The sequence below is a fragment of the Trachypithecus francoisi genome, unplaced genomic scaffold (assembly GCF_009764315.1).
Source record: "Trachypithecus francoisi isolate TF-2019V2 unplaced genomic scaffold, Tfra_2.0 Lachesis_group18, whole genome shotgun sequence".
Lineage (NCBI taxonomy): Eukaryota > Metazoa > Chordata > Mammalia > Primates > Cercopithecidae > Trachypithecus > Trachypithecus francoisi.
The window spans coordinates 38,635,752-38,649,103 of NW_022681463.1; the positions used below are offsets into that span (position 1 = coordinate 38,635,752).

Here is a 13,352-nt window from a genome sequence, read left to right on the forward strand (position 1 = left end):
TAATTAGTATGGTTACACGTGTGTATATGTATTCAAATACTGAATGCTGTTACAGAAATATCGCTGTGTATATTCATAGTATTCAATCTTAGGCTATAGACCATTTTCTTCAAATGAAGTCTTACTTGCAAATTCACATGTGAGAGGAGAGAAGACATAGTCTGGTTGAAGAGGGGAACCATAAATTTACCTCTTCCTTGCATACCTTTCTCTGCAGAATTCTAGAGCTCTGTGTCACATAGTTTGAAAACTGTTGATCTATAGAATTTCGATGACATTTTTAGCATCTCTTTTCAAAGTCTGGTGATTTATTTATACATTGTGACTGATAAGACAAGCTTGTACTTCTGACATTATAAATTAAGTGGAAAGTATAGTTTCATATGGCTGAAGGAAGAAAATACTGTCAAGTGACATTGATTTGTGAATTTAGAATGATAAAATCTGGTTTTATTGTGAGTTAATCTCTCAGTAGAACATACCTTTAGAAATGCTTATACCCACTTATTAAATAAAGGTTATTTTATTGGACTTCTTAGAAACCTTTAGATGGTTTTGTTAAAGGTGTACAAACTACTGATGCAGTTGCTTTTGTTGTTCACAGGTTGATGGACTTAATTCTCTTCACTCTGTAAAAGCTAGTGCTAACCGATTTACAAAAACAAGTCAGGGTAGAAGTTGGAACACTGGGAACGGGTCCCCTGATGCAATCTGTTTTTCAGTAGACAAACCTGGAATAGTTGTGGTTGGTTTCTCTGTCTATGGAGGAGGTGGAATTCATGAATATGAATTAGAGGTCTTGGTTGATGATGTAAGTATCACCCTTTCAGCATTTATCCTGATTAGTGGGTTGTGTATTGGGATTTACCATTGTCATAGTATGATGGGTCCATACCTTCAGGGGTTTACTAGATCAATCACAGATGAATGACACTAAAGAAACTGAAAAAGGCTGGCCACAGTGGCTCACACCTGTAATCTCAGCACTTTGAGATGCTGAGGCAGGTGGATGACTTGAGCAGGAGTTCAAGACCAGCCTAGGCAACATGACAAAACCCCATCTCTACGAAAAATACAAATATTAGCTGAGTGTGGTGGTACACGCCTGTAATCCCAGCTAGTCCGGAGGCTGAGCTGGGAGGATCACTTGAGCCCAGGAGGTTGAGGCTACAGTGAGCCATAATCATGCCACTGCACTCAAGCCTGGGCAGCAGAGTGAGACCCTATCTCAAAAAAAGAAAGAAAGAAAAGAAACTGAAAGATAATGATTTTACATCATTGCTTGTGTTCCATCTTTCCACCTTGGATCACTACTGCTTATATTTTTTGTACTTTCAGAAAGAGAAAGATTTAAAGTGGAATTAAAGACTAAAAATTATTTAGCTAAGTCCCTGATGACAAGTCTTGAGTAGTTTTTTTTTATATTGTAATTTTTCAAGAAACACAATGTTCAGATGGACTATGTCATAGAGTACTAATGGACAGTTCTTAGTGAAGACACTATTTATTGATTAATTCGGCTATATCTTTCTAATCTATTCTCTGAAATTACTTAAAGTACCTGAGTTTTATTAAAATAGGACAGAAAGGGGTAGCGTGTAAATCATTGCCTAGTAAATAGCAAGTCTATATCTCTAACTTGATTTTTTTGTTTCATTTTTTTTTTTTTAGAGTGAACATGCAGGAGATTCAACTCATTCCCACAGATGGACATCTCTAGAGTTAGTGAAAGGAACTTACACAACAGATGACTCACCCAGTGATATAGCTGAAATAAGACTTGACAAAGTGGTTCCTTTAAAGGTAGTTTCAACTGTATGTTTCTATTGTGAATAAGAGGAATTATTATGTAGTTAAAATAGTGAAGAGTATTCCATGAATTTTGTTTGTTAGATACAGCTATTCGTAAGTTATCCTTTATATGGTAGGTACTTCAGATATTTAGGGAGTACCTACTATGTACCTGATGTTGTACCACATTATATTATATTTTTGTATAATGTTTCTTAAAGTCTGGAGTAGTAGGAAGTTTTCTAGTCAAACAGACTAAACTGTGGATATCTGCTGTTCCAACATACTAGCTTTAAGACACTGACAGTTCATTATTTAACCACTTTGAGACTTATGTGTAGATTGGAAAGAATAATACCTGCCTTGTAGTATTGTTGAGATTAAATAATAGAAATAAAACACCTGCCTCAGTGTCTAGCACAGTATGAAAAATAAACATTAGCCCTGTCTTTTCTTCTCTTATTTTGCCATAACTCATTTAAAAAAAGCAAGTGCGATTTTGTTGTTTTGTTTTACTTTTGTTCTTTTTTTTTTTTTTGAGATGGAGTCTCATTCTGTCGCCCAGGCTAGAGTGCAGTGGCATGATCTTGGCTCACTGCAACCTCCACCTCCTGGATTTAAATGATTCTCCTGCATCAGCCTCCCGAGTAGCTGGGATTACAGCCACGTGCCACCATACCCAGCTAATTTTGTATTTTTAGTAGAGAGGGGCTTCACTGTGTTGACCAGGCTGGTCTCGAACTCCTGCCCTCAAGTGATCCACCCCCATCAACCTCCCAGAGTTCTGGGATTACAGGCGTGAGCCACCACACCCAGCCTATTTTCTAACAATATTTGGCAAAATAGAGAAATTTTACCACATCAAAGTAATTATAAATGTTAAAGTAACATTAAAGTCTTTCTGAATTCAACTGAAATAAATTTCATTATAGGGCCAAATTTTGGATAAGATCAGTACCTGAGAGATTTCGTCAGGAAAAATTTAGATACTGAAAAACCGAAAAGCTTTTATTGTGAAATTTATATCATGGGTCATAAAGCATTAGTTTCTATAGCTCACATTTTCAAAGTGCAGTGCATTATATTTTGAACAACTTTTTTCCTGTGGATTTTTTTTCTCATGTCTGTTTGCCTGTAAATTTCTATCTCTGAGTTTTTCTTAAAAATATAACAGAGTCACCATTATTTTTTTCTCACATCTAAAATTATTTTAAAAGTTAAACTAGTCAAGGAAAAGTATCAGCTTATGCAATTAAAATCTCATATTGCTGGGCACAGTAGCTCACACCTGTAATCCCAGCACTTTTGAGACACCAGGGAGGGAGGATCACTTGAGCTTGGGAGTTTGAGGCCAGACTGGGCAATATAGTCAGACCTTATCTCTACAGAAACACCTTAAAAAATTGGCTGAGTGTGATGGAATGCACCAGTGGGAGAATTGCTTGAGCCCAGGAAGAGGAGGCCACATTGAGCCAAGATTGCACCACTGCACTCCAGGCTGGGTAACAGAGCAAGATCCTGTCTCAGAAAAAAAAAAAAAAAATTTATTATGGCTAATATTCTAGCAGTAAAATTACAAGCAGGCACTAGTTACATTGGTTGTGTTCAGACCTAGTTCCATCACTTACTAGCTGTGTGACTTAGAACAAATTACTTAACTTCTCTGAACCTCAGATTCCTCATCTGTAAAATAGGGATAATAATGATACTTACCTCATGAAGCCATTTTAAGGATTAATTAAATTCCATAAAGTACTTAGGACAGTTGCTTTTATGCAACAGGCATTCAGTAAATATTAGCTGTCATCATGTTTGATTCATTAAAAACTTATTATATCATCTGTAAATATGATAAAGAATTTCAGTGTATTTGCCTGTTTTACTGCTAGAGTTCTTTTTGTATATCCTCTATACATTGTGAGTAAATGTAAACATGTTTTGCATCTTTATAATGAAGGAAAATGTTAAATATGCTGTGCGCTTGAGGAACTATGGAAGCCGTACAGCCAATGGAGATGGAGGAATGACCACAGTTCAGTGCCCTGATGGTGTGACATTCACATTCAGCACGTGCAGCTTGAGCAGTAATGGCACAAACCAAACCAGAGGACAGATCCCACAGATACTCTACTATAGGTGGGTGAATGTATAGAGATAAGGGAAATAGTTTACGGTGGTAGAACATACACAGTCTATTACCAGGTAAAATTGCTAAGTGGATAATTATATTTAAATTATACAGTGTATCTTCTTAGCACATACTCGTACAAATTCATACAAAGAAATCTTTTAATATATAGATTCAATGTTTGCTACAAAAGTGAATGCTTTAAAATATTTTTGCTGTTATTTCTTCAATATCATTGAAATGTTTGTGCACTGGGCATATGTGCTGTTGCTGTCACTCTATAATTTCTGGTCTGCAATTTCAAATTTAAAGGGTATTCATTTCTTTTTATAAAATACCTCAAACTAATGATCAGATAGACTGTACTCAGATAGTGGTGTTGCCTTGATCCTGTTATCCAGTCACAGAATATTTTGATGTCTGAATCTTGGACCTGCCCTGTCTAACCCCTGGGGCCCTAGAATATATAGTAGTGTGTTTCTTATAATGTTTTTAACAAAAACCGTTCCTTATGTAAACCGTGGAAAATAAAAGAATGATAACAACCCTCGGGTTAAAACAATCTTTTAAATACACATTTCTCACTGAGTCTGAATTTTTCTTGTAGTGGCGAAGCTGATATCTTAGGTAGTCATGAGTACCGTTTGCTACATTTGTCCTCAGCCTGACTTAGCATTAAATCACTGAATTTCCGTATCACTTTCAGAGGCTCGCTGCTTCCTCTGTTTCCTTCATACAGAGTCTAGGGATGGTGCCTAGGTAGATAGTATAAAATAATTTCCCTAGATATAGATTTTCTGCTTCCTCTTTCCATGAGAAATAGAATAGAAATAGCAGGCAGTAAATAGCTATGTAGTTCAGTGTTGCTGCTGAAATACAAAAGCTGTCTAGTCTTTTGCCCCAGTCAAGAAAAACTTTCTGTTCCATAAGCACTACGATAAATAGTACATTATTAATAATGTATAAGATAATAATAGTACATTATTATCTTTCTTAAACTATGGATTAAAAACTCTGTTATGCATACGAGTTACATACTTCAGAAAGCTGGAGAGCCACTAACAGCATCTGCCATCCAAACTTTGTATCTTATACAAACTACAGTGTTTTGAGTATTTTCTTGTTTTCTATAAAGCTTTAAATACCCTTAGCTTTAAATTTAAAAAAAATGAAAAATATTAAAGTCCTTTAGTTTTAAATACCATCCTACTCTGATAGCTCCCAAGTTTACATCCCTAGCCTTCATGACCTCTGAACCCTGGACTCCAGGTCTCTCTCTGACCTCTTCATTTGGATGACACTAGTGGAGGTGGTGCCAGGCTGTGCTTTGAGTATGTTACCTGTGTTATCTCACGTTGTCCTCACAGTAACCCCAGGAAGTAGGTACTTTTCTTATCCGTGTTTCACAGATGATGGAACTGAGACACTGGGTAGTCCAGAGTCACACCTCTGGTAAATTATGCTACTGCGACTTGTAGGCAGGAAGTCAGATTTCAGATGATACACCCTTAACCAGTATGCTGCACATTCTCTTTAAGGACGTTCGCTATAGTTGGCTAGTAGACATCGGAGGTTTCATGTGGCCAGAATATTCATCTCCCACAGTTACAGCCAGACACCTTGGAGTCATTCTTGACTTCTCTTTCCCTCATACTTTAAACCTAGGTCATCAAGAAGTCCTGTCAGCTGTACTTTTAAAATATCCCAAATCTGATCTTTTCTTCTACCTCCATATTTAGTAGTCTAGACCAAGCCACTGCAACCTCTACCTGCTAACTGTAATGAGCCTCTAAACTAGTCTCCCTCCTTTCACTGTTGGTCTCCTACAATCAGTTCTCCACAGCACAGTCAGAGTAATCTGATAAAAGTATAAATCATACCAAGTTCCACCTTTGCTCCAAACCCAGCTTCCCATTCCCGTACCAGTATAAAATGTCATTATGTTGCCTACAAACCTTACACAGTTTGACTCCTGTTTCCCTTCCCACCCATCACCCTTCACTCTTTCTCCTTTTCTTCTAGCCATACATGTCTTCATTTTGTTCCTTGAATTCACTAGTGTGTTCCTTTTGCCCTGACAGTTTTCCCTCAGCTCTTCGCATGAGTCTTTAAAAAAAAAAAAAATTCCCGTCAGCTGAGCACGGCGATTCACTCCTATAATCCCAGCACTTTGGGGTGGATCACGAGGTCAGGAGTTTGAAACCATCCTGGCCAACATGGTGAAACCCCATCTCTACTAAAAATAAAAATTAGCCGGGCATGAGGTGCATGCCTATAATCCCAGCTATTTGGGAGGCCGAGGGAGGAGAATCGCTTGAACCTGGGAGGCAGAGGTTGCAGTGAGCCAAGATTGTGCCACTGCACTCCAGCCTGGGCGACAGAGCAAGACTCTGTCTCAAATAAATAAATAATTTAATTAATTAATTCAGGTCTTTGTTAAATATGAGTTCCTCAGAGAACTGATCTTATGTAAAATAACACCCTTCACTTTATGCCCTATGCTGGTTTATTTTTCTTCAAAGCCCTTATCATTCCCTATAATTATATAGTTGCATGTTTACTTTTTTAACTTTAAAAAAACCATAGATTAAATGAGGATCTCAGATCCTAGATATGATTTCTGGCATTGGATCATGTTTTACTTACCATTGTAAAATAATCTCATGTTTGCTCATGCTACAGGAGTGAATTCGATGGAGATTTACAATCCCAACTTCTGAGTAAAGCCAATGAAGAAGATAAAAACTGTAGCAGAGCGCTGTCTGTTGTAAGCACTGTCGTTCGAGCCTCTAAGGACCTTCTGCACAGAGCTCTTGCTGTGGATGGTAAGACTTTTTCCTTCTCAATAGTCATATTTTAGATTCTTTATTCGCTAAATTTTTGCATAGAACTATTGAAGAGGAACCTTCTATTATACAATTATATAAATTCTTAAGTGTTTTCTTTATAGATCCACACGTACATTAATTTTGGATAAGTAATGCAGAATTATTCAGAATGCTTAAAAGGAGTTATCATATATTCTTATTTTGTTAATTTAGTAAAAGAAAAATTGTATTTGGTTTAAACTGAGTCTTTATTCTTCTTTTAGTAGTCAAAAAGCTTTTTCTTCCTCTCTGTTCTGTTTCCAGTAATGTATCGCTATCCACCCAAAACTCTGGGGAACCCTAACCATCTCCTCAGAGGCACTTGTCTAAATTCAACTCTATGAGTTTTTCCCCTAGAAACTTTCTAGTTTGTATTCTCCTCTCTCTCAGTTCTTCCCGCCATCGTTTAGGCTGCCATGGTGCAAGTACATGTCATTTTTTAATATAGGGATAATACCCAATAATGTCACTGCTATCTTTCCCCCACTCTCCATCTAGTTGTTTAGTTATTCTTCACACTGACACCAGAGTTATCATTATGAAAACATTGTTATGGCCGGGCATGGTAGCTCACGCCTGTAATCCCAGCACTTTGGGAGACCGAGGCGGGTGGATCACGAGATCAGGAGTTTGAGACCAGCCTGACCAACATGGTGAAACCCCATCTCTACTAAAAATGCAAAAAATAACCGGGCGTAGTGGCAGGTGCCTGTAATCCTAGCTATTCAGGAAGCAGAGGCAGGAGAATAGCTTGAATCCGGGAGGCGGAGGCTGCAGTGAGCCGAGATCATGCCACTGCACTCCAGCCCGGGTGACAAAGTGAGACTCCATCTCAAAAAAAAAAAAAAGGAAAAGAAAAAGAAATTGTTACTGCCACCTCCTTACTGTATAACGTTAATTCCTAATCCTAGTTTAACATCAGAACCACTTGGAAAGCTTGCTGAAAATAAAGACTGTTGGGTCTATCCCCAGGGCTTGAAGCTAGGTTAAAAAACTGTTTTTTAAATAAGTGTGCAGCCTGTTTTGATGTAACAGCAGACCTGGGAATCAGTATTTGGGAGAATAATTGGCCTATAAAATAAAGGTCTTCACAGTATAGGCTTAGCTTATCTTTCCAGCACCATGTTCATGGATAACTGAGTCAAATGTTAATCAGTAAAGTGCTTTTCTTGGAAAAACAGAAAGCCATGTAGCTTAATAACAGTAAATGTTTTTGGAGTGCTGAATATGTGCAGGTGTTGTTCTCAAGTGTTTTACATATATTACCTTGTTTAATCTTCACAACATCCAAATGAGGGGAATACTGTTGTGATCCTAAGTTACAGATTAAGTAATTTGCCTAATGTCACTGATAGAGCCATGTTTGGTGCCAGAATGGTAATTTAAAATAAGGGCTCCATTACCCTAGGTTCTGATTCCAGCTCTATTATTTTACAGGTACGTGTATTATGTATTAAGTATTTTGGGTAAGATACTTAAACATTGTGTGCCATGGTTTTCCTTTCTAAAAATTGGGGATAATAAAAGTATCTTATTGTGAGTATTTGTTGAGATAAGGCATGTATTCTAAAAAGCCTTCAGAATAGTACCAGGCCCTTGACAAGCACCCAATTAGTGTCAACTCTAGTTTCGCTCAAAATAACAGAATATAGATTTAGTATAGCATGTATACAATACAATGAAATTACATTCTAACTGTAGTTTTAATGCCTTTTATGCCTTTTTTAGCTGATGACATTCCAGAACTGCTGAGTTCTTCTAGTCTGTTTTCCATGCTGCTCCCCCTTATTATAGCCTACATAGGACCAGTAGCTGCTGCTATTCCCAAGGTGTGTAATTTAATTCTATAACTTTGAATGTTTTTTTTAAATACCTTTTAAAAACAAAGACTTTGTGTCTTGTCTTTACAAAAACTTGCATCTTTGAGGCATCTGGGGTATAGGTAACAAGCAGAGAGATACACTAATTATTAAACTTCTCTGTTCTTCTTAGTATTGTTTACTGGATTGCTGTGATTATTTGTTGGCTTTACATTTGAAGAATTTGTGAATGGGAAATAGATTTTAGAAATTTTGGAAATGTGATATGTAAGGAAAGATTATGTTAACTGAGATTTTTCAAATTTATGAAATTGATGCCAGATGGTCTTCATTAATAACAATAGCAATGTTAAAGGACAAGAGCGTTTTAAAACAGTGACATATTCAAGAGATGGAAGAAATGATAAACTATTGATTCTTTGGCATAATTAAGTAAAACGTGATTTACTTCAGATCATGAAAAAACGAAAGTGTTTAAAAATATAGATTTAGATATTGTCATGTAATAGCTAAGATAAATCTTTTTTTAATCAATTGAACAGATTTCCCTTTGAACAAAAGCTTAACTAGTAGAAAATTTAGACAGAAATTGTTATTAGAGTAGCCAACAATTATTGTAATTCATAATTTTAGAACTACTTTCACATGTATCTCATTTAACCATATTTTTATATGTGTGCTAGGTGGCTGTAGAAGTCTTTGGCCTTGTCCAACAATTGCTTCCGTCAGTTGCCATTTTGAATCAGAAGTATGCACCCCCTGCCTTCAACCCTAATCAGTCGACAGATAGCACCACAGGAAACCAGCCTGAACAGGGCCTCTCTGCTTGTACAACCTCCAATCACTATGCTGTCATAGAGAGTGAGCATCCGTATAAACCTGCCTGTGTGATGCACTACAAGGTAGGCACCAGTTCTTAGTGTGATTTGACCGTAAAACTTGGTGTGAGGTGCTCTGATGATATCTTAAAGAATGCCTGGCCTGCGTTTATGAGTATAGCTTCTTTTATAGTATTTACATATAGAGAATCAGCAGGTGATTAGGCATTGTTGGATATACAGAATAATTTAAGACGGAATTTTTATCTCAAAGATGATAAAATTTTATTGGTTTATGAGAGTTGTTCTGAAATCTTCCTACAAGTATAGTGTGGTATATAATGCTAAACTTCATGCTGTGGTTTATAATAGTAGTAGATATAAGCATTAACAATTTTAAATTGTATTTTTTGAACTAACATTATTTGTACCACAGCCTGAGCTCTGAAAATTTACAACCCCAATGTAAGATTTAAACTAGTCTACACATAATGTTAAAAAAAACTATGTATAAAATGATTATAAATTTAGTGTTATTAGAGAGTGCTCAAAATCCATGTTCTTTGTTTTTTCATTGTATCATGCAAATTAAGGAAGAAAAGGATAAATTTATGTTTTGTGTGCTTATAAAATATTTCACTTTTCATGGTAGAAGCTATTAAGCGTCTGTAGGTAAATAGGCTAGTACAGTGCACTTATTTATCCATCTCCTGAATTCAGCAGTGTCAACTCTTAGTCAGACCTGTCTCATTTATTCCCTACCTGCTTCCTAACCTCTTGTATTGTTTTAAAGCACATTTATAATATTTATTGACACAATGTCTCCAAAATATAAGGACCCTTAAAAATAACCATAGTATTATCACACTGAAAAAAGACAATTTACTGTCTTCAAACATCATGTAAATTTTTAATAATTTGAGTTAGAATCCATGTAAGATCCATACATTGTGATTAGTATGTCTCTTAAGTCCCCTTTAATCTTAAGTTCCTTTAAATCTGTAAGACTCCCTCTGTCTCTCTTTTTTTGTTCCCTTGAGTTCTATTTGTTGAAGAAACTGGATCCTATATGTTTGTTAGAGGGGAGCCTCTTCAGCTTACCTGCTGGGTCTTTCCTAGCTTGCAGTCATTTCTAGCTTCCTTGTTTTCTGGTAGGATAAGATGTTCCAGGCTCCTTTTATATGTTTAATGCCTCAGACTTGGAACAAGCCATTTTTTCAAAGTGTCCTAATTGCTGTTATACATACACACACACATGTTATGTTTATATATGTATATACATAAATGTATATATGTTTATGTATAGGTAGATTTATGTGTATGTATAGTTTTTAGAAGATAAAATACCTCATGAGTTTATAGTGTTGATACTAATTCAAAATAAGGACCACAGACACACCTCAGTCTCCTTTCTCCTACATCTAAAATTCCTATTAGTGACACTGGGAATATCAGAATTCAAAAATAATTTAAATTATTTCATTTGGGGCGTGTGTGTGTGTGTGTGTGTGTGTGTGTGTGTTTGTCTTTGAAGTATATCCCATCTAAATGTATGGTCACATTACTGTGTTTAAATTTAGTTGGAATGCTCCCTCTTTGCGTGATTATGCGTTCATTGGATATACACTTACAGAGTCGTTTAATTTTAGAGTTTAGGAATTGCTTTTTAAATTTGGATTTTGTTTTATAATTCTTTAAATACTTACATAGTTTGAAGTCAAACTTATGAAACAAATCTAGCTTTTATCTCTGTCCTCTTCACTCTGTTCCTCCTTCTCTGTCATAGGTAACATTTTATTCTATTTTAATTTTGTAGTTTATCCTGTTGTGTCATTTAATAAAAGCATAGACACATATACACATACAGATGCAGTTGTGTGTGTTTGTATGTATATATCTGTATTCATGTTGCCTTGCCTATTGGCCTCAGGTGACATTCCCAGAATGTGTGAGGTGGATGACAATCGAATTTGACCCTCAGTGTGGTACTGCACAGTCAGAAGATGTCCTTCGTTTGTTGATTCCTGTCAGAACTTTTCAGAATTCAGGATATGGACCAAAATTGACATCTGTTCATGAAAATCTTAATTCATGGATAGAATTAAAGAAATTTTCAGGATCTTCTGGGTGGCCTACTATGGTTTTGGTGTTGCCAGGTAAGTTTTTCTTTTATTCTGTTTTATGTGGTAAAATAAGTGCATTTATGTATATTGAGTAGGGGTGTATCATTGAAAATGTTTATCTAATTTTTAGAGAAATTTATTAAAGACCTACCATGTATCTGAATTGCATTCGAGGAATAAATAAGATACCCTGGGCAAGGGGCACAGCCTGATCCAAGTTTCGGAGAAGACAGTGTTTTAAGGATTTTGTGAAAAAATGATTAGCTTGACCAAAGCAGAGTGTTAACGTTGAGGAGCAGCTAGCTAGCTGTGTAGTTGGGGCCAAATTATAGAAAACAATGGATTAGATCTTTTATTTTCCCAGAAAGTGCTAAATTTTCAGAACTTAATGAAGGACTGAAGTCCTTCCTTGTAAGAGAATTTGTGAACCACTTTCTTGTGTGAAAAGTTGTGTGAAAGCTGTTTCAGTTGGCTTGAGGGTATGTGTGAATGGGAGAGTCGGAGCACACAAGCACAGTTGTTATTGCTGGTACTGTGCTTTTCTTTAAAAGAAAGTTATTTAAGTAATTTTTTAAAACTATGTTTTAAAACTTACAGTTTGTTGCATTCTTAACGGGTTAACTAGGGCTACTCTTGTGATCCTTCAAACTAATAGGCAATTTCAATTCAGAAACTACTTCTTTCTACTCTGACCTGCCTATTTGTTTGTTTGGGAAAAGATCAGAAAAAGACACATGCCAGGGTAGAGGATTGCCCACTTTGAAAAATAAAAAGGCTAACGTCAGTATTTGACAAATAATTGAAAAATGATTGCCCATGTAACTTAAGTACTTTATTAAGCAGGGGAGTTTGATTATGAAAAAAAGTTAACAATTCATTTGCGATAGACCTGTTGTTTCTAGTGTTATTTTTAGTACAATTTCCTTAAGTAGATATAGGAACACTCCCCGCCACAAGTCTATTTAAGTTATGTAGTATATGATTTGTGTTTCTGCCTATCTTATGATAAAAGAGAAAGTCCATTGGATAAAAGAGGGAAATTTTAACAAAATTGTTTCAGAGTTTTAACTCAATTCTGGCATTTTTATTAGGAAATGAGGCCCTTTTTTCATTGGAGACCGCATCAGATTATGTGAAAGATGACAAAGCTTCTTTCTATGGTTTTAAGTGTTTTGCAATTGGATATGAATTTAGCCCTGGACCTGATGAGGTAAGAATGAATTGTCTTTTCATTCTTTTAAGGAAGATTGAGTTTCTAAGGGCTAGTGAGTTGTGCTTCTAACTGACTTAAATTGTACTGTTGCCTCTATTCAAAAAGTCGGGACCAGGTGCAGTGGCTCACACCTGTAATTGCAGCAATTTGGGAGGTGAGAGAAACCTTTGAGGCCAGTTTGAGACCAGCCTAGGCAATATATCAAAATCCTTTCTCTACAAAAAAATGAAAAGAAATTAATTTAACCTAGGGGTGTATAATTCTAAATATTTTGTAGTTTAATTATGTGCAGTGGTCTGTTTTGCTACTTTTAATACATGAAGAGGATGGAGTTTGTGCAACATGACCCAGCCTTTGAAGTGTAGTTATACCTGCCCTGAACCTGCTCAGTTGGCTATACCTTTCTGAGTAAACAGTTGAACCTGTTTTCACAAAGAGACTACCATCTTGTCTAAATGTTTTAAATCATACAATAAAATAAAACCGAGGACAAAGTGGACCAAAGTAATGAATGAACAGTTATTTGGACAATGAACCTTTAAACCTGAACCTTACAACCAGCCTGAGATAAAACATTGAGTACTGAATCTCA

The 13,352-nt window shown here is 36.1% G+C and overlaps 1 protein-coding gene across 17 annotated transcripts in view; it reads left to right on the plus strand.

The window, feature by feature from the left end:
- The window catches only part of MYCBP2 (MYC binding protein 2), a 299,211-nt gene that overhangs the window by 157,545 nt on the left and 128,314 nt on the right, over window positions 1–13,352 (plus strand). For all 17 annotated transcript variants that reach the window (XM_033177503.1, XM_033177496.1, XM_033177499.1 and 14 more), the window contains 8 exons: window positions 605–811; window positions 1,672–1,803; window positions 3,749–3,927; window positions 6,602–6,744; window positions 8,515–8,615; window positions 9,290–9,508; window positions 11,355–11,580; window positions 12,639–12,757. In XM_033177503.1, coding sequence (XP_033033394.1) covers window positions 605–811; window positions 1,672–1,803; window positions 3,749–3,927; window positions 6,602–6,744; window positions 8,515–8,615; window positions 9,290–9,508; window positions 11,355–11,580; window positions 12,639–12,757 — 1,326 coding nt within the window. The remainder of the gene's footprint in view (window positions 1–604; window positions 812–1,671; window positions 1,804–3,748; window positions 3,928–6,601; window positions 6,745–8,514; window positions 8,616–9,289; window positions 9,509–11,354; window positions 11,581–12,638; window positions 12,758–13,352) is intronic.